The following is a 22,276-nucleotide window of genomic DNA, read 5'->3' on the forward strand; positions in this document are numbered from 1 at the left end:
TTTAAGAAATCTTTACATTTACCTTTCTCTAATGTCAGTAGACGAATAGAAAAAAAAAAAATTAATGGGCTCTGATTCAATAAAATAAAATATCAACCATTTTATTAATAAAACATTTTCTCCCCAGTAGATAAAAAATAAAATAAAATAAAATAGAACATTTTTTTTAGTGAAATAACTATAAGAATTAATGTACAGACATTTCAATTTTCGTTTCTCTATGATATATTTTGTATCCTAAAACACCTTAATGATAGAAGTCTCCAAACAATCATATACTAACTTATTTCTGTCATCTTGGTTGAATAAATGAATCATATTGAGAGTCATAGATATTATATGTTGTTGGTAGGGTATGCTCTACGTATAATCGACAACGCTACCGCCCTCGACGAAGCATCATTTTTTTTTTTTTTTTTTTGAGAGGGAGAGAACTTTCTTCTGGACAATTGCCATCTAGCAAAGCTCTCAACTGGTCTCCAAAAGTTGGAAGATGGGTGAACAAGAAAAAAGTACCAAGAATAACTTACTGTGCTTGTTTCTTACTACTATTCACAAGAGAAATCCTTCTGATACGTCGTGTGGGTCGTAGTTTAGCGTGGCCGTGGTCCTTGTAAGCGACTGCACGGGGCTCAGCAATCTTTGCAGGACTTCAAGTTAAGCCATGGCTCATGCTTCTACAATAAAGTTTGCCATGTTAATAATAAGAGCTATCCTCCCTCCCTAAACAAAGCCATTTTTGCCTTATACAGCAGAGCAGGCTCAGGTTTACCGAAAGGAAGAGGGTACTCGATCGACAAGGGAGAAGCGCTAAGTTCTCCTCCTTGTCTAGTCGAGGCCGAAGCACGGGCTCAAATTTCCATGTGAAGTTGCTGTCGATGTCAAAGATTGATTTGGCAATCCCTTTTCAACATGGGTTCTTCTATGTATAGGCTTAACTGGGTTCTGTTCACTGCAACATGTTGTCCCCAAGCAAGTAATGCTACACAAAATGATACTCTCTGCTTTCTCTTCACATCAATCACTGTGTTCACTACAGTGTTTGCTGAAGACAAACAAAACAAACATCATATTAAAAAAAAGCTTAAGATTATAATGCTTTGAAATTAGTCATCTTAGTAATCAAATTTTGATATCAAGAATCTCATCATTCATCCAGTTACGCTATTAAAGAAGTGATAGATATACTTGTATGTTTGTATGTATAATCATTCATCATTCATCATCCATCACTCTCAAAAACTGTTTTAAAGTGCTCCTTAGCAAGCCACTCACTGGAGCTAAAACACACTATAAATACTAAGTAACACCCAAACAATAATTTTGAGTGAAAAGTGCTTTTATTCATGCCAAAGCACTCCAATATATAGTGCCTTGTAGTATCTGGGGAAATCAGGAAAATAACATCATAGAGAAAAGCTCTTTGCCCTTTTAAAAGAATCAGTAGTGGTTCAAATCTATGATCAAAGAAGTTGTCCAAAGGCTGGAAAATAACACTAAAAAAAATGCAGAAAAATTTGTGCATAACAGCAAAAATATTTGGAAACTTACCAATCCCACGAATTTTCAGGTTCTGAGTTCTCGTCACAAAGATCAGGATGGGACTCACTAGGGCTGATCGTGGAGGAGGGCCATTGATCTGGAACCATGAGAAAATATGTAGTCATAGCTTTTCTGAAACGTTTCTTGTATTGATGAGGTGAGATCACAGTAGGAGCAGCGTTCTTGGGCCCACCTAGAATGCCTGAGTTCTTCACCCAAGTTTCAAGATGTTTATCCCAAGTATATTGCCTCATAAAATCAATAATCCCCACAACCAGCTCTTGCTTTTCCTCATCCAAGCCAACCAAGAGTGAGTAGTCCATGACATCAATTGACTACAGCAGCAATTTGAGAAAATAAATTAGTCAGACACACTAAAATGGAAGATAAGTAAGGGAGTCTTTGGCTCATTGTTTGTTACAAAATAGTACAGGTGAATTTCATATATCTAATTTATATTATTCATGCCTCCGTTCAATAACGATTTTGTTTTTAGTTTTTTTTTTTTTTGAAATCAAAAGAAATAAACTCAAAAATCAAATGGTTATAGACTTTATTTCTTAATCCTGCACTATACCAACTATATCTGTGAACCAAAACACCTAAAAGTAACTCTAGTACAAAATTTGGAAGGCTCAAGGTTTGAGAAAGGCTGGAGCTGTCACTACAGGGTATCCACTTAAAATAAGAAGGAAAAAAAGTAGAAGTACAAAGAACATGAAGTGTTAAATTCAATCTATGGCCTTGAGTATTCTACCCATAGTTTTGGAATTAAAATGCAGATCCGTGATACCGACAATCTCTACAAGTATGCGATACTTATTTAAATTGAATTCGGTTTCACTAAGCCTACTACAGTGATAACATTCTGTATATATCTAGAAAAATAACCCTCGTTCAACTAGATATCATATTAGACTTGAAATAGAGATGCTCATTCATGTACATGATATTTAGTAGCAAGAAAACACTAAAGATGTTTGAAATGAATATGCAGCTTCTTATAGATTTGAACCCAGGGCACGAATTGAATCCAGAAAATCCAGTTGAGAGCATCAAGACTTTGAAAATCAAGTGACACTAAGAAGATACATTAAACTTACAGCTAAAAACGATGTATCGTTCCAAACAGCTCTCTCTAACAACCGCTTTGCCTTGCCGCCCAAGAATATTGGAGAGGTTGGCATAGATTCAATCAGGTTCTGATCCAAAAGAACTTTATTTTTTCCACTCGTGTCTGAATTATAGCGCGATCGAGAAGATCCTTTTAGATCATAAAGTCGTGTCACATTATGCCCAAACAGAAGATTCTCCATGACTAAAACGTCAATCTTGAATTCTTTTCCTCCCTTTAGATGTTTTGTGGACACCTTCAAGACAGCAAAAACCAACCCAAGAATAAAATTACGCACAAAGTTTTAAGATGATTGGTACAAAAGAAGACAATTATGCACAATATTTCAGTTTCAAATATGACTTCTACCCTATTTTTACTTGAAATTCTTTCTTTTGATTAAAATGGTTAATAATATTACAGAATTAAATAAAAATCTCGCTTCCTCAAACGAATTATGATTTTTTTTATCCAAAAAAAAGGCCATAGAGTATCATTCCTAGTATTTCAACTTCTGTCATTTCAAATCATTTTTCAAACTTTCTTGATATCAAAGAGAGAGTTAAAAAAAAAAAATCATTGTACCTGATACATTCCCACGACCTTCGCCAAGCAAGTTGGGCATCCCGTGCGAATTGATTCAGACAAATATAAAAAATAAGCTGGTGCAAACTGAATGAACGATTCCAACTCTATTTTTGTCACCTGTTTGATAATAAATCGCTCATCTAAAGTTTTTGCAAAGAAAACGTTGCTTTTGCCACCTTGGGCTCCCCATCTCTTACAACGACTAAGAGACCTTACATAATCTAACTCCGAAGGGCAACACTTCTTTCTTAATGCCTCAAACCGCTTAGCAAAGTAGCAAGTTATGGTATATTTCACCGGCCCCAAAGGAGTTTCATTTATAAAACAAACTCTTGTATGCAAATCCTTGGTGAACAGAAGCAGATCCTCAAACTGAAGACTTTCGGTTCTAGCCATGGATAAAATGGTCTCTTCATTGGATCTAAGAGTTCTGTAGACATCAGAACCTTCTTCATCACATGTTTTAATTGAGCTCATTTTAACAGAACCAATAGTAGGCAAAGAGCGTGCAGTATCCAAAGCTTCCATTACTCTCTCTGGCTCAGACATCTGAGCATGATACTCTGGCATAAGCAATGAATATGCAATAATACTAGTAGGCTCCTCATCATAGACAGGAACAACAGTATCACTGGAGTCAACATGCATAAAAAACCGAAGATGGCCTTGCTTTTCCAACTCCCTAAATGATGTAATTAAGGCAGGATCGTAATCAGAAATGTCAGGCTTTGGAATATTCAACAATGAAATCTTTGAACTATACGCCGAAGAAGGCATCGACATCAAACTTGTACATGTTTCAACAGAATCAACCCTTGTTAAAACTAAGGCGGAATAAAGAAGACGAGCTGTCTCTACTCCGTTGGCAGTACACTTTTCCATATCAGGTCCAGCCAATGGCTCCAGAATGGATGAGTTAGTTTGTGGATACCTATCATCAAATTGTATACTATTGGGGTGAAGTGCACCTTTCCAAACTGCATCAAGGGTACCAGATAAATCGGTCATACTTGGATATTCTCCCTCTGAATTTGTCCTTCGTAGGGCAGTTCCAACATCTAGAGGTTCAGAATTAACTTGATAAAGACAAAGATCATCCTCCTGTCCACCAAGATCAATATTCTTTTCCCTCTCAGTTTCATTAAACCGGTTCATTTGGCCTGAATTACCTCCTCTGTCAAGATCAACATCATGTTTTGACTCTGAAGGTAGAGAATCGTTATCAAAACCACCAAAGAGATCATCTTGTCCGAATGCCAGAGTCAATTCCACCAACTCTTCCATTGAATCAAGTTCCTTTTCTTCAAGTGTTGGGATGTCATTGCTCGAACTATCTGGGGAATGCTTCTTTCCCAAAGTGACTGCGTAACTTAAGCGCTGAACCCAAATATATGAAAGAAAAAGGACGTGCATATGCAGTTTATTGATCTCAAAAATATCAACTGTAGGTTGGCCAACTGTCGTCTCTCCAGATGCTTTATTAAAATGCACCTATAATAACTGGATTACATAAATCAAAGAACCAAAGCATAAAACTTCCTTCCCCACAAAGAAAGTTTCACAATCCATGGAAAATGACAACCTAGAAACATCATTGCATATAATAATCCGTATTCCATAATAGGAAAATTATTTGTTTATCTACAAAATTAAGACAACTACCATCTTTGTCAAATAAAACTAATTAATTCTATATTTCAAATAAGGTGTTCAAATTCAGCATAGGATTAGGGAATCATGTTCATAAATACTTTTATTCCCCAAGGGCATCCAAATCATTAAATGCACAGGAATGAATATAAAGTTTCATCCAAGTCATTATAATCGTAAGTTTCAAAATAACGATATGATTAGAAATAAAACCACAACTCAAAAACCTACCTCAAAATCTTCTTTCTCCACATTAATGATTTGCTCTAGTTCTTGAATGTAATTGTTCAATTCATTTACCCCAAAATCTTCTTGCTCTGTGCCAGATTCATGCTTCAGAATCAGAGGAAGAGTTTTACATACTACAGCAAATAGAACTTCAGCCCTGTTATGTACCTACTAGAAGAGACCACTGATTAGTCTTTCAAAATTTAGAATCAGTGGCTTTAGCCTTCAATTGAAGTTCAATTCGAGGTTGTTGTACCTCATTTGCTTCCTTATTAATCCACTCCAGATTGTTATGGTGAAAGTCAATTATTGATGGTGGGATATGAACAGACTTAACATTAATTGCTGCATAGTGGAAACAAGCAACCGTTCTTCCAAACCTGCACATGTGAATGATAGATACATATAAGGATGTATTTAACTGGAATCTCGAGCATTTTGCCTTTTCCTTCAACAGGAAATTAGTAAGAACTTCCATTCCAATCAATGGAAGAATACAAATGGTAAGGGTCTAACCCAAAGCCCAAGTAGCTATTCAAGATCGCAAAATCCAATTTGTCTAAATAAGACACAATAGAAAGCGGGAAAACTCCTGTAACTGAGGATCAGGTCGCAGAATGTGACCATGAGGATCCTAACCACATAAGAATAGTAAGAAGCAAAAATGTCAAATAAAAGGCAGTCAGAAAGGTAGGCCATATTTTCTGCTAAAATTTCAGAAATATGTCTTCTTTCAGGCAGCAACAAATAGTTTTAAGGTTGTTTATGCTGACATTTCAACAGACCACCAAGAGAAATATTTGGAACTTGTGCATTCTAAGATATATTAACAAACGGAAGTCTCGATTCCCTTTCTCAGTGCAAGAAAAATAAGAGAAACATTTACAAGGAACAGCCCCCTGCCACCACCAAAAAAAATGTGGTCAAAATTATAGCATCCAAAGAGCTGGAATTGGAGACAAAAAAGGTTAGATTTTATATCCAGAAATGTAAGTCTTGAGCTATAAAACCCCGAACTTACAATTTTGCCGATTTCCAAGAACTTTGGCATTGATAAAGGATTATATTTTCCATAAAAGATTTGCATATAACAGCTGAGTGGAAACATTACTAAGACAATTGAGAATGCTCATGTTCATTATTGTCGGTTATTTCCTTCTTTTAATTAAACAACAATCTTGTGATTATTAATTAGATTATTTCCTTAACTGTAATGGAGTTTTCTTCTACTCAAGAAACCATTTTCTTTTGAAGTGAATGTGAAAGAAATTGTTCTTCTCTTGATGTTTTTAGATAATATCAGAGCCAAAATTAAAACCCTAGCCGCCTGTCGCCATCCGATCCCTACAGACTGGTAGCTGCTTCCAAGGAATACGACCATCGACTGATCTGCCTGACTCTACAAGAAACAGCTTTGTTCTCACTGACTCACGACTACACAAGAAACATTGCCAGTGGCTATCTGTGTCAACCTCTACACTTCCTTCGTTTTGTACTGTCACACTTGCATCATCCATCCACATCAGCCCTTGTATTATGTTTCTCCGCCAACAGGGAGCTAAGTCCTCTGTTTTGTTGTTGGGTGTTATGTTTTCCAGATTAGTAACTTCACCAGAAAAACATAGCTAGTAACTTCACCAGAAAAACATAGCTAGTAACTTCACCAGAAAAACATAGCTAGTAACTTCACCAGAAAAACATAGCTAGTAACTTCACCAGAAAAACATACCTAGTAACTTCACCAGAAAAACATACCTAGTAACTTCACCAGAAAAACATACCTAGTAACTTCACCAGAAAAACATACCTAGTAACTTCACCAGAAAAACGTACCATCATCATAAATAACCAAAAAACTTACCTCATCCTAGGAACAAAAATTTCCACTGTTGGCATTGACCAAGAATCGAACGATGAATATGCATCTAGCCCCCTACCCCCCTACCCCTCTCCACCGCCCCACCATCTCCCACTGCATATAAGGCCAACATCTCTCACCTGTTGCTAGAGATCACCCTTGCAGATACAGAGCTTGACACTCTTTTTCAGGAAAGCATAATGAAAAAGAGGTAGAAGAGGTCACCCCAATATCAACGACACTCTTCACCAACAATGGTCATCCAAATCCTGGCACCATAGCTAAAAGAACACCAAATGTGCATCATGGCTATTCCATCTGGGAAAAAGAAGCCCACTACGGCCAAGAAACCGAGTAAATTGAATAGAGAGATTGTTGGCCTCCTTTCAAACATCAATTATGAGAAATCGAGCAAGTCACAATTGGGAGGTCAATACCTCTTATGATTATTATCTCTTGGAATGTTAAGGGCTTGGGAGATTGGCAAAAGAGAGGCCTAATCAAGTCTTTTCTCCTCAAATACAGTCCCACTATGGTTATTCTTCAAGGAACAAAATTGAATTATGTTGATCTTTGGATAGTCAAATTCCTTTGGAGTGCCAAACATATTAGTTGGTTAGCTTTGGATGCCCTAAGTACATCGGGGAGATCTTAATCATGTGGAATGACCCAACTTTGATCATTTCAGAAGTCACCAAAGGCTTATACACCATAACCACACATACTACCCTGGTTGATAATTACAGATTTAAGAATTACCGGACCTATCATGCCTATGTAAAGAGAATTGGCTGTTGGCGGGTGACTTCAATATCTCTCGATGGGCACATGACAAATCCAGTAGAAAAAGTCACCAGAGGCATAAGACACTTCAACAATTTCATAAGAGAAGTTGAACTCATTGACCTTCCCCTTAGTAATGGACTCTATACATGGTCAAACAACAGACCTCCACGCACCTTGATAGCCATCAATAGATTTCTAACCACAAAAGACCTACTTGGAAAATTCAGTAACGCCGATGTACAAAGACTGAATAGACCTACATCTGAACATTATCCCATTCTACTTTCGATGGGTTGCTGTAAATGGGGCCATTCGCCCTTCCAATTTGAGAAGATGTGGTTGAACCATTTAAAATTTTTGCCAATGGTAGAATACTGATGGAAGAATACGCCCCTCCGTGGATGACTGGGGCACGATTTCATCAACAAACTTAAAACACTAAAAGAAGTCTTGAAAAAATGGAACAAGAAGGTTTTCGGCTGTATTTCCACAAAAAGAAACCAACTTCTAACTGAAATTGCTCTTCTTGATCAGATGGAGGAAACCGACTCCATCACACTAGTTCAACACACACAGAAAAAGCTCATGAAAGCAGAGCTTATTTCGTTGGCAACAAAGGAAGAGCAATCTTGGAGACAAATGTAAAAAATGATGGTTAGAGGAAGGTGACAAAAACTCCAAAATTTTCCATCGTATCATGGCTACAAAGAAACGAAAGAGTACCATAATGGAAATTCTATCCACAAAATGTAGAAGTTTAGTAAACAAAGAAGAAATTGTCTCAAAATTTATGTCCTTTTACACGTCCTTATATACAAAGGACAATGTCCTTTGCAAATTTCCCCATGATCCCCATGATCTTGACTGGAGTCCTATTGATCAACAGCAAGCTGCCTCCCTCAAGGTTGTTGTCACCAAAGAAGAGGTGGGGATGGTGATTCAGCATCTGGTCTCCGACAAAACTCCAAGACCGGATGGTTTTACCTCAGATTTTTTCAAAAAATGCTGGAACTTTATGAGAGCTAATATCATAAGAGTATTCCAAGATTTTTTTCGAAACGAAGTCTAATCTCAAAGAATACATCTAATCTCAAAGAAACTGGATGTCTGCAATGTTGCAGACTTTCGTCCTATAAGTCTCACGACCGGAATATATTAAATCATAGCAAGGGTATTATCAGAACGTCTTAAAAAGGTTCTCCCCTTCACAATAACTGGGCAACAAACAACTTTTGTAGAGGGGCGACAAATTCTCATTGCATCCCTCATGGCAAGTGAACTCATAGATGAATGGGAAAGAAAGAAACAAAAAAGGTGTAGTCATTAAACTTGACATGGTAAAGGTCTTCGACAAGGTTGATTGAACTTTCCTCGAAAACATTCTTGTGGCAAAAGGCTTTGGCTCAAAATGCTAAAGGTGGATAAAAGGATGCATCTCATGCATAAACTTCTAAATCATCATCAATAGAAGACCGAGAGGGAAGATTTATATGCCACACGGGGTCTCAGACAAGGAGATCCACTATCCCCTTTTCTTTTCATCATGGTAATGAGCTACCTCAATCGCCTACTGACAAAAGTAGAATACGAAGGGCACGAATGACAAATGCAAGGTTTTCAGATTGGTAATGAAGGCTTAAGCATCAACCACCTTTAGTTCGCGGACGACACAATCCTCTTTTCTGACTTGGCAGATGCCTCTTCCATAAAAAAACATGATGGAGACGGTCAAAACCTTCGAAAGATTCTCTAGACAAAATATCAATCTAAAAAAACCAGAGATCATGAACATCAATATTAACACAGAGATTATTGAATAACTTGCTAGCATATATAGTTGTGAAAAAGGAGAATGGTTGAATATGTACCTAGGATTACCTCTAAAAGGAAACCACAAATATTTTTCCTTCTAGTAGATTATTATTGAAAAAATAGAAAGAAGGCTGTCAACATGGTCATCATGTTATACTTCAAAAAGCGGAAGACTCACCCTAATACAAGCCACATTATCCAACCTCCCCCACTTACTACATGTCTCTATTTGAAATACCACAAAAAGGGAGGCCTTGGTCTTTTCTTGATAAAGAACAAGAACAAAACTCTCATTGCCAAATGGGTATGGAGATATCATCACGAAGAAAAGGCCTTGTGGAGAAATCTTATAAAGGCCAAATATACTCCTATATCAAACAAAAATCAACCCCCTCCATCTTCTACAAAAGGGCCTTGGAAGTACATAAAAAAACATAAAACCTAATCACCAACTGAACTTGCCATAGGGAGGCTGATGGAGGAAGCACATCATTTTGGACCGACCCATGGAATGAAAACACCCCGCTATCCCTGAGGTATCCACTTTTGTACATGCTCTCTCATAGCAAAAAAACCATGATCAAAGTAAGCGTGGAATGTTGTCAATAAAGAGACATCAGATGATCTCCTTCTCCATTCGCCTTCTTGAAAGAAATGGATTTCTTTTGTAACAGGAGGGGGTGCCTGTTATTTAGTGAGATCTCTGGGGCAAGAAAAATTATAGATTCTTTAGGAGTATGGAGAGGTATTCGAGTCATGTTTGGTTCCTTGTTAGATTCTACGTTTCTCTTTAGGCTTTAGTGACAAAGTCTTTTTATAATAACATTCTTAGTCTTTCCTTTGTACAGGGTGGCGTACTTTTGTGAGTTTTCTTTTTGTTTGCCCTTGTGTTCTTTCATCTCCCAATGAAAGTGTGGTGTTTCATTATTTAAAATTATTAATTAAAAAATTCCCTCCTCAACTATGCTAGTATAATGTTTTAAATAGAAATTTATAGTCTAAAAAAAATAATAATAATTAAAACAAAAAAACATAAATATCGTTAGTACTAGGTCGATGATGGGTAATGCAGTAACAATTACCAAGTTACGTTCAACCATCCAAAGCATCTCCCCCACCTTTCAAAATCGTGGATCTTGGGTGGGTCATTGCCATTTCAATATGGAATTGTAAATATACACAAACATAGGCAACGTTTAGGAAATTAAAAACCAGATATAAAGTAAACTAGCTGATTTCTAGTCAAGCTCAGAACTAACATAGGCAGCGATAATCACACTTCATTGCTGAAGAAGTAAAATTGTACGAAAAAAATTCATACCCATAGAACCGGAGACAATCTCTATGAAGGAAGTGGCCACAACCTGCAACACGGCTGGCAGCTGCATTATTTGAAAAGCTTAACTCCAAAAATTTACCAAATGATAAACCCCAGGCAGCATCAGACATGATAACTCTCCTGGTGGCTGGAGGGAAGCCGTTAGTCCGAGGACACTTCAGACACCGATGCCACATCCAAATTTTACCTTCAGGTTCCCCCGGTAAGAAAAAGTCAGGGAGTTTCTTAGCAGATATTGTAAGGCTGCCTTGTGGATGCGTATAACAATGAACATGTGCCTCAGATGGCATACCACATGAATGACATCGATAATTCTGTAAGAAGAGAAAATGTAATATCGATAATACTCAGTTAAGGAAAAAAAACATTTCTTTTATTACCCGATCTTTTGTATATATAAGAAACCGTTAAGCATATAACTAAAAAAAAGTGAAGAGCGAACCTAAAAGCCAAGAGGTAAATAAACCCTTTCCCAGGAGACTTGAGGAACATTATAAATGACAGCTTTCCAATAGTTAATAATCATTAGAAGATTATATTACCTGATCAAACAAATTATCTCGTAAAAACCTGCCCAAAGGCTTGTCGAAGCTCCCATAGTATTTAATTCGTAATAGGTGAGCACGATCACAAATAGTTCCCTTCCACACACAACGTGTTGACAAAGACACCAAAATGTTTTGTTGGTCAGAAGGAGACAAGGGGAAATCTTCCCTTGAAGATTTGGTGGTAACTAGATTAGCAACAAGGCTTTCAGTTCTTTGACATGTTGAATCATTGGAACTTTGGGTATTTGCATCCAATGAACTGCTGCGTATATGAATAGAGTTACCATGACTCAAAGGCACACCTTTACCAGAACTAGAAACTGTATCATCATCTTCCTTTGCTTCTTCCTTGATAGTCATAATGCCCATTGAATATTCTTCGCTGTCTGGATTTCTATTTGCCTCGGAGGCTAGTTTGGAGGAAAGAATATAATTACGGTCGGCGGTAGAAACGTTCTGCTTCAGAAAAGACAAAGAAGTGGAGGTAGCATTGGACTTCACTAGCCTCAAGGAAGGCTCTAAAGAGTTCAAATTGTCAACATTATGACTGATCATAGACGAGTCTCTAGTCGGAACAGCATCGTTTCCGGATTGCCCAGTTTCCATACTGGGTTCTGGCTCTGGAGACTTTACAGGCGATGGACAAGTAAAACCAGGTATTGCGGAGATGGATCTGTCTATATTTGATGGAGTATGAGGAAGACCAACTATTATTGGGGACTTCAATGGGAGCTCTGGAACTGAAGCACCTTCATCAGCCAGAAAGCATGTTTCTAGAGCCAGGTGATAGGCAGCAAAAGTTGCATATTGAACAACATGTTTAACTTTTTTGAGCTCATCCCCACTGGCACCCCTGAGCAAAATCTGAATATAAAACAATTTGTCTACATTATTTCAGATGGTTTTATAACTTTTTTCATGTACATTGCAGAGGAAAGCACTGGCTACTTCTATAGAAAAAGTCTACTGCATGTCAATTTCACACATCCTATAATGACTCAACTAACTGAAGAGAACATTAAAACTAATACAATCAATATCACAGCATCTAATACACTAAATTTGTGACAAACAAAAATACTTGTACTACATTTAATAACCATTTGGCTTTTGAAAATTAAACTATTACAGTTTTTTTGTTTTATTATCTACTTCCTACTAATGTTTTCAAAATCTAAATCAAGTTTTGAAAGAGAAAAAAAAAAAAAAAAAAAAAAGAAAACTGTTCTTCTAAAATTTTTATTTTCTTCTAAAGTTGTTCAAGAGTTCAAATGTTTATTTAAAAGGAAAAAAAACAAAAAAAAGAAAACTACAAGAGACTGTAAAGAAACTAGCACACTTTTTAAATACAGCCTTAAATCTAATTGTGTTTAGAATTGTGTCCTAAGTTAAAAGGCAATACCTACCAACTTACTTTCCACTCGAGAAATTTAAAACTGAGAATCTATTATAATGGATCTGTAAACTGCAAGAATTAAAATTACAAGAAGATAGTTTTAGATAAGTATCAGAAAGCATTTTAATCCCATTTTCTCAGAGACGACTCAGCTACTTCCATGCAAAATGAAAAATATCTCAATCATCCAGACAAAGACAAAGTTTCAAATCCACCCTTTAGGAGAAAGAGTTTAGAATCCACTCGAAAAGCAAAGTTTTGTGGCATGCTAATATCTTAACTATTTTATAGGATATTTGGATTGGAAGAGGTAATAGAATTTTTAGAGAGATTGAGAGACCGAAAGAAGAAGTTTGGGAGGTGGCTAGGTTTAACACCACCTTGTAGGTGTCCGTCACTCAGCTTTCTTGTAATTGTGTAATTGGTTGTATTCTTTTGGATTATAGTCTTTTATGTAGTTAGGACAGACTCCTTTTTGGGAACTTATTTTTTTGTATTCTCTTTTATTCTTTCGTTTAGAGAAACAAATAATTATGACCATGACTGCTTATCTTGTTTGTTCTCATTTAAAATCATACTTCTTGTTGTAACATAGACTTACAGTACAACATAGAGGCTTTGGACATCCCTCGAAGAACATCAGGGTCTTCGTTGATTTCTTGCCAGCTTGGCCATCACCACTACCATGCTCTTCAACAAATGTCTTCACACGAAATTCATCACAGTAACCAAGTTTCAGACATGCAACATGATCAACAGTAGGAACTATATTTGCCCCAGTGCAGCAAGCAATACGCTCTAAAAGTGATCTTTTAACATTTAGAACAAGAGTGATTTTCTTTGAGAGGAGGTACTCCTGAGCATGGCGAGACACTGATTTCTCTACCAAAAGAACATTGGGATGATGAGCATCAATCTTAGCAACAGCCATCTTCAAATGATCAAGTTCCTGTATATGTACATACAAGGAACCCATGATGAAAAGAAGTATACCAAATCCCATAAACTCATAATTAGTGATCGCAAGTACATCAACAAGACATAGGAGTTGAAGTACATGAAATCTACAGAATAAAACTTCGACATACAAACCTAATGAAAAGGATAAGGGTAAACAGTTTGAAACCTGCTGCAACAAAGTATCAAAACTTGACAAGTGGTTGGTAACACGTTGATACTCCAAAGCTCCCCCAAGGACAAAAAAGCGTGGTTTAGATATTTCTTTCCTCATCCGCCGGTGTGCTACATTCTTCTTGCAAATGATGCCTTTCACAATGATACTGCAAAGGAATAGTAGTCATATCAAACCAAAAAACCCTTACAGTAACACAATAACCATTACTCCAATGGTAAAATGAACACGCAACATGGAGTCATACTCCTACAACGTGGTAAACAAAATGTATTGGCAATTCTGCAATACTTAGGTTGAATCTTGAGAAAACATTTCAAAATAAGGAACCTTTTGATACCAATTGATTCTCTAAAAGCTCGTATTATATTCTCTCAAAAAGTCCATATGAAGAGTTCGTTTAGCACATTCGAAACAAAATTACAACAAACTCCATAAGATCATGCTAATCTCCTTCTCTAACAACACAGTCAATAAGTGCATAAAGTAACGTGATTCGACTATGAACACAATCTTTTTTGAACAAGAAACAAACTTCTTACTAAAAGAATGAAAACATACACCATATATTCGAAGGAAATAAACTCCTAGGAGGAGTGAAATAAAGGGGAAAAAAAGAAAAGAAAAGAAAAGAAAAAGAATCGTGAGAGCACTGTATCTCGGTCAGAAAATGAAATCTATAGTCCTTAATAAAAAGCACTGACTCGCTAGAATATAAACCTGGTCCTCTGTAAAATATTGAGCCAATCCTCAAGCAATCAACAGACATTCAATATCAATAAATTATAGCTGACATGATTGGTCCATGGAGTTAACTTACCTCTCAGTACGCTTTCCACCAGCAACGCATTTAACCTTAACATATCCACCAGGATCCATACATCCACTCTTGCTCGTATCTGGCTTCAGAACTGCAGCTGCTTCCCAGGACAGGTATGTTAATATATCTAACCAGCCATCTTCATTGGGTTCATCACCGACAGGAAGATTCTCAGCCTCCAAAAGTTGACTAACGAGAGCTCTAAAGTGCCCTTCTACCACGTTTTTTGCAGTTCTCCTGTAGTCCCCACTGGACTTTCTCTTCATGGGGCATTCCCCACTGCCTTGGGAAGAAGGTAGATGTCCCCATTCACCTGGGGCACAGGCATCATCATCACCATTAAACAAAAGAGCTTTTTCATCCTCCTCATCTTCTGGCTCTGGAGGAAGCCAGAGAATCCCATTGTTCTGAAAATCCATAGCTTCATTATCTTTATTTTGCATGCCATAAGTAGGAAAATCACATTCAGAGCCTTTATCATTTTCGTCAGAGTCTTCACCAGATTCCTCATCACCCCTTGGACTCTGAGTGTCAAAATTCACAGGTGAACCCTTTGTGCTCATGTTCTCTCTCTCAAGATTTAAACCTTCTTCAGTGTTTGCAGAACAATAATAATGATCAGACTGGGGGATATGCCTGGATTCGGAATCTGAGCGACACATTCCATAATAATAATCACCATCCTCATCATCACTCCTAACAAGAAAATACAACAGTATATAAATAACTAAAATATAAAAGCAACAACAATTAACAATGATCTGAAATATAAACATCAGATCAATAAAATGATAGCAAAATCCGTATCATAGTCTCTATTCACAGTTATAAGCATGCATCGGCTAAAGCATATTGCGTAAGAATACGACTACAAGGGCACAGGTTGAGCTTCAAGAGAATTAAAATAATTGGGACACAATAGCATCATCTCTCGCATGAATTAAGAACTTAAATCACCTCTCATCCTACCAGTTGGATAATGGTAAATTTCATATTATATCAACACTTCAATTAAGAAATTCGAATACGAACACTATCTATCTAGATATCATGATAAACTACCGCTCAATGCAAAAGAATTAAGTTAAGGTTTATTTTCGAGACAAATGAGAATTAAACGTTGAATCTTAAATCAACACCGGAGAGAATACCTGCAATAGCCATAATAACTAGAAGATGAAGTCATCAGAGAAGTAGAGCGTTTAATGGTCTTCCCATTTCTTAAACTATCTTGCTCATCAGCGATGGATCCAGAACAAAAGGGATCATAATATTGGCGATCATTTGAGCAAGGCGTTGAAGGAATATTACTGATTGCACTTTGACAGGTGTAGCCGGACTTGGTGCTACCAATGCTGGTGGATGAAGATGACAGACTAATAGCAGAGCAGGTAGCTTTGTCGCCATCAAGCAAGGCAGACGGTTCCTTCCCCCATTGTTTGAAGCAATAATTACAGACTCTGATCGTCTCAGAATCCTCCCGAGCATTCGAGGGATCAGTGGAAGGAGAAGGAATGAAGTTTGCAGTACATTTGGAACAGAAAACTCGGCCACAGCGACGGCAATGATGCCGGCGGTTGATGAACGTGAACTGAGAGTCGCAGTCATAGCAGACTCTGCAGCTCTTGTCGGGCATCCAGAAGTCTCTGGAGACGTTTTCGGGGTCGGACCGCCATGGCATCCATGACTTCACCAAGCCCACGAGGTCGGATAATTTGTTCTCAGGATGGCCCATTTGAAGAAGTGGAATCCACCGGCGCCCACTCCGATCATCCCAGTCTGCTCATCCGCCACCTCGTTTCACCTTTTCGATCTAAATAATATTAAATCACGCTACGAAATTCTGCACATCACAAGGTAGTTAGTTAGGTTACTAATAATGAAATATGATTTTTATTTTTTAATATAATTTTTATTAAAAATATAAAATATCCTTAAAAAAAATTAAAAATTCAAAAATATTAGGTTTAACTAACTCCATCCTCGTTCTCGACCTCGTTCTCGAACAATAAGGGTGGGGTTGGAGACGGGGAGGGATGAAGTGAGACTAACTCCATCCTCGACCCTATTTAGCTAATTTGGATCAATATTTTCCCATTTCCTGCCTCGTTCTCTGTTTAAATGAAATTTTTATATCTTGTTCGAGGCAAATTTCCACTAAATAAAATTTGATATCTCTAAATAAAACTTGAATTCAACGGATTGAATGACAAACATAAATTCACATTTCACGTTAAAGAATATAATAATAATAATAATTAACTACATACCTCATAACTAAGTTGACACAACTCTATGAACTTAAAGAACTATAGTAAATATAACATAATGTAAATAGAATGTTACAAAAAAAAAAAAAAAAATGTGAACACAATTTCAAATTGAAGTAAAAAAAATAGTTTGTATAATTTTGTTGTTGGATGATCATTGGGGTGAGTTTATTATTTTATATATATTTCGAGTTTTACGGTGAGAAAAATTGACCATTTATAACAAGTTATTCTTGCCTGTTAAGTACCATAATTTTAAATTTAATAGTGAGAGAGTGTAACATCTTACTTTTAAAATAATAATAGATATTTTAACTTAAAAATAACTCAACTGATTAAGATATATATTATTGAGTAACAGATCAAATGTTTGAATCTTCACCCCTGCAAGAATAAAAAAAAATAATAATAAGTATGATGCATCGACTTTAATCATCAATCTATACATAGATGGACTAAATAAAGTGTTATACATGCTTCAATCTTGAAAAAATTTAAAAGAAAATATGAATTATGAATAATTTCGATCCCGAACATAAATGAACTGATTAATATATTATAATTTTGACGGAAATATTGAAAATTTGAGTTATTATCTCACATGGTTGAAATAAGAAAAATTGTATAGACCCTAAGTATATATATATAAAACAGGAAAATCCAAACTCAATCGGTAAGTTACTTCATCAATCGAAGTTTCATTTATATTTAGATGATTATAGAAGAGTGAAATAAGCATTTCCGGTATTTTATATTGAAGCTATATAAAGTTAAGTAGGTTGTCTTTGCAAAAGAGATTCGAAAATAGTAAAAGGAACATTTGTACTTCATTTTAGCCTAAAGCTAAGTTTACTTACCTTCTATATGATTTAGGTTGCATGGTTAGAATCATTCAAATCATTTCAGCTTGATTCATCAATCTTGTTTACGAAGGAAAAGAGATTTGAAAATAGTAAAAGAAACCTTTGTAATTACTTTTGTACTTACTTTTAGCTTAAAGCGGAGTTTACTTGTCAGTTTAGATTGCATGGTTAGAATCATAACAGCTTGATTCATCAATCTTGTTTCATGGTTAGAATCATTACAGCTTGATTCATCAATCTTGTTTCATGGTTAGAATCATTACAGCTTGATTCATCAATCTTGTTTATGGAGAAATTCAAATTTCAAACAAATTTACTATCGATCAACAAAATAATCAGATGATCAGATGAAGTTATTTTGGATAAAATTATCTTCATGGGAGGATTGAGTAAATTTGCATATCCATAGTTCTCAAATCAAATAGTAAACGAAGACATTGTAACGATAATAATAATAATAATTAAACTCTCACCACATTTGCCGTAATTCAAAAGAACAAAAATCTTAAAATTCAACAACATTACCAAATCACACACGGTGTTCTTTTCCAGGCGAGTGAATCCAGCGAACTTGACGCAACGAAACGTTCATTCCGCCCTAATCTGATACGCAAAGAGAAGGAAAACAGAAGGAAAACGCAATCAATACTCGAATTGATACCAGCAGATACAGAAGAACGCAGATAGGTTATTGAGAGATCGCGTTGAATGATGCCATATTCCGAATAGCAGAATCATAAAACTCAAGAAGAACAATCAGCGAAACAGAAAATGCGAATTCGTAAAACAAATCGAGAACTCTCTGTCTCTGTCTCTGTAAATAAATCACGGAAAAACAGAGCAGATTAAAGCAGATGGCGATTAAATGATTCCTACGAGGCGAACCTAACAAAAGAGGAAAAAAGAGGAAAAGAAACAGAAATGCATGAATTCGAACCTTAATCGATGTATGCGAAAAACGCGGATGGTAGAAACGGATTCAACGGATCAACGAATTCATGAAACAGGAAATCAGATGATTCGTGACAGCAGATTCTCAAATCCGTAGGTGTACCTGTAGTGGTATGGATTTGGATAAAAGGAGTGGAATGGACGAGAAATTGAGGCGATTTGTTATTGTTTCTCAGATGAACTCTGTCGTTGTTGATCGATTCATCGCGTTCTGGAAATCTGGTAATGGCGACTCTGATTTCTCTCTCCATTCCGTTGCGTACTTTTTGTTCTCTCGCATTGCGCTATTTGGGAATTCGAGCAATTGGAGAGAAAGAGAGAGAAGTTTTTTGAATTTTGTTTTTTGTTTCCATTTCACGTCGAAGGAATGGTGTTGCTATTTTATTGCTCTTTTCTCTTCTCAACCATAATTTCATTAAATAATTAATATATATTTAATCTTGGCTACTTATTAATTTCAGAATATTTAATATTTGGAAAATAATATACATTTACTGGTAATAAATTTGGTAAATAATTTATTACTGGTAATATAGGAATCGATTTTCTAAAGTTAATTATTCTATTTTTTTTTAAATATATTTTAAAATAAAATATTTATTAAAAAGAATTTTCTAATCCATAATTTTTCATTTTTTTCACTATAATTTCTATTTAAATATATATATACATACACACAGGTGAATGAGTTGATTCTTCAGTTTCCTGAGTTTACTGTTCGGTCAGAATAAGAAAATGAGAGTGATCCTGATTTATCACACCTATAGAAGAATTTCAAATTCATTTACTGTTCCTGACCAGTAAACTAAGACTCGATCAACTTCGGGGTCTCGTTGCTCCGCTCCTTCGCCTATCGGTCTCATTGCTTTGCTCCACAAACCTTTTCTTGCTGATTGAACGAGGTAAACAAACTCCTGAACCTCTCCCTATTTTTGAGGTCATTTAACTCTTTTACTCGAGCAGGAGCGGGAGAATGAATCTTTCTTGTCTTGCTTTCGACTTGACTGACTGTGGAACAGGCAGGAAAGACTCAACGAAAGATGAAACCTCAAATACACATACGCGTATTTCTTTTATTTCTTTATGATTTAGACTCTCAGTATAAATAAAGTGTGGCATGGAAGGGATTTAGGCTGGGTCTAGGTCGGAGGTGGGAAATATACATTACAAGAAATAGTGGATATCGCTTACAAATAATGTTATTGTAGACATTTTATAGCGTTTTTCGTAAGTCTTGACAACCTATGTTATTAAAAGTATGAGACTTTTTATAATGTTTTTGTATAGTTATAATGTATACTTAAATAGAGTATAAATATATAACTTGTTATGAAATTATTTTATAGCTTTTTTTTATTTAAATTTTAATATGTTAATATAGCTAAAATAGTATGTTATATTCAATTTATTAGAGCATTTATTCCCGATATAAATATCTTTTTTCATTTTATAAATTTATTTAAATGTTTATATATTTTTTATTTAATTATATTTTAATAAAATTTAATTGAAAGTAATTATTTTAAACTAAAATATTTCATAAACATTAAGTTTAATTTTCTCGTCTATTTTAGTTACAAAATAACATATTCAATAATTTTTTAAAATAAAAAAGTTATTCAAATAATACAAGATAAAGTATCCACATCTGTTGGAGAGGGGAACGAAACATTTCTTATAAGAGTGTGAAAATCTCCTTAGTAGACGCATTTTAAAGTCATGAGATTGTCGGCGATACGTAACGGGCCAAAGCGGACAATATCTACTGACAGTGAACTTAGGCTGTTACAAATGATATCAGAGCCAGACACCGAGCAGTGTGCCAGCGAGGACACTGGGCTTCCAAGGGAGGTGGATTGTGAGATCCCACATCAGTTGGAGACGGGAACAAAACATTCTTTATAAGTGTGTGGAAACCTCTCACCAGTAGATGCATTTCAAAACCATGAAGTTGGTAACCAAGAGGCCGTCTCGAACTACCTGGACTTGCCGACCAATTTCACAAGTTAGTGTCGCATAATTCTCCTAGTCATCCTTGCTCGAACGAATCTTCAATGGACACAACAGGATAAACTTAACCCTTGCTAGAGTCTTGGTGAGAATATTTGCACATTGTTCTCTGCTGCATATAAACTCCACAATGTTCTCTCTCTTTTTGACACACTCACGAATGAAGTACAAGCGAGCGTCAATGTGCTTGCTGCGTCCGTGAAATGTTAGATTGTTAATCAATGCAATTGCAGATTTGTTGTCGACGTAGAGAGTTACTAGCTTTAGTTCACTTCTAGTCACTTTGCTCAACAAATTTCTCAACCACAATACTTGACACGATGCTGCAGTTGCTGCCATGAACTCGGTCATACTTGACATGATGATGATGATGGTCATGTCTCGCATGATACTTAGGGGTCTGCTGACCACCGAGCGTCTCTACGGACAACTAGCTCGACTATGATGAGTCTAGGGGGGGTACAAACCACATGGGGATCCATGCTTGCACGAGTGGGTAGTGTGTAGTGAAGTACTACACATCCAAATTTTTGTCTAGAGTGGAGGCCACCCCTATCATGGTTTTAACAATAGGTCTCTAGATCATGAGTTGCATGTCTTTGCATCCCCTGACCCCAATAGCCGGGCACGTATTGAGTATTTTTTAAAATACTCAAGCCATGTGTTACTTTTATTTGAGGTAAAAGCAAGACACTCATGTACGACTGACGATGACATCACAATCAGAGACCATGATACGTTCATAGGACAGTAGTATTTTAATTTCTTAGACTTAGATGAGTATAGTGTGTTTTGCATTTAATGTTTTACTTGCTTGATTTATTATGGTCTTTATCTTTGTTTCAAACATGTTTTCAAACACGTAAGTCCATGACAGTATTTTAAGATAAAATTTATATTTCACGATGACAATTTAAATGTTTAATTCCGCATAAGAGCATATCTTATGATACCGATATCGACTTTAGGTTGTTAGAAATCTATGTCGTTACAATTAACTAATAACCTCCTGTTTTATTGAATTGGGTTGAGTTGTTTAGCTGTTATTTATTATTATTTTTTTTATTATTTAAAAAAGTTGTAGTTATCTACCATATATATTACATTTGTATCTAAATTTTGGTAAAGTCTAAAACATTTGTAAGTCACAATAAATCACTAATATTGATTATAAACGTTAAATATTTAAAATCTTTTTAAAAATAGAGTAAGGTTGGGTTCGTCGATGTAACAACTCTAAATTTCCACATACTCAGAGTCGCTACTAACGTCTCATGCTCATCTATAACTCTTACATGAACATAATTGATAACGTAAACTTCAAAAAAACGTTTAAAACAACTTCTTCTCTAGAAAACACAGCCATGGT

At 35.9% G+C, this 22,276-nt stretch overlaps 1 protein-coding gene across 3 annotated transcripts; it reads right to left on the reverse strand.

Moving 5' to 3' along the window:
- Positions 1-75: 75 nt before the first annotated feature.
- Positions 76-19,243, reverse strand: LOC111779890 (1-phosphatidylinositol-3-phosphate 5-kinase FAB1B). 3 transcript variants are annotated; one of them, XR_002812757.2, is made up of 16 exons: positions 18,884-19,243; positions 18,472-18,549; positions 17,416-17,467; positions 15,965-16,656; positions 14,814-15,509; positions 13,988-14,141; positions 13,463-13,810; positions 11,460-12,329; positions 10,900-11,231; positions 5,379-5,502; positions 5,126-5,290; positions 3,242-4,735; positions 2,646-2,912; positions 1,552-1,877; positions 773-1,045; positions 76-677 (listed from the first exon to the last, which is right to left on the reverse strand). XR_002812757.2 is itself a non-coding variant. In XM_087119602.1 (15 exons), the coding sequence occupies exons 4-15, from the start codon at positions 16,546-16,548 to the stop codon at positions 1,018-1,020; spliced, it is 5,388 nt and encodes a 1,795-aa protein (XP_086975728.1). In that variant the 5' UTR covers positions 16,549-16,656; positions 17,416-17,467; positions 18,472-18,549; positions 19,001-19,243; the 3' UTR covers positions 76-1,017. The 3 variants fall into 3 exon arrangements, 2 of the variants coding, with proteins under 2 accessions (XP_086975728.1, XP_023515845.1); XM_087119602.1 differs by having other exon boundaries at positions 76-1,045; positions 19,001-19,243; XM_023660077.2 differs by having other exon boundaries at positions 76-1,045.
- Positions 19,244-22,276: the final 3,033 nt, after the last annotated feature.

The sequence above is a fragment of the Cucurbita pepo genome, chromosome 18 (assembly GCF_057944985.1).
Source record: "Cucurbita pepo subsp. pepo isolate OVF chromosome 18, ASM5794498v1, whole genome shotgun sequence".
NCBI classification, from domain to species: domain Eukaryota; kingdom Viridiplantae; phylum Streptophyta; class Magnoliopsida; order Cucurbitales; family Cucurbitaceae; genus Cucurbita; species Cucurbita pepo.

What these genes read in the sequence shown, in the direction of transcription:
- LOC111779890 (XM_087119602.1), bottom strand. Translation starts at nt 16,548, where the DNA reads ATGGGCCATCCTGAGAACAAATTATCCGACCTCGTGGGCTTGGTGAAG. An exon ending in GAGATAATTTGTTTGATCAG is followed by an intron (nt 11,232 to 11,459) that starts GTAATATAATCT and finishes CTCTTCTTACAG; the next exon opens with AATTATCGATGTCATTCATG. An exon ending in ACGATACATCGTTTTTAGCT is followed by an intron (nt 1,878 to 2,645) that starts GTAAGTTTAATG and finishes TTGCTGCTGTAG; the next exon opens with TCAATTGATGTCATGGACTA.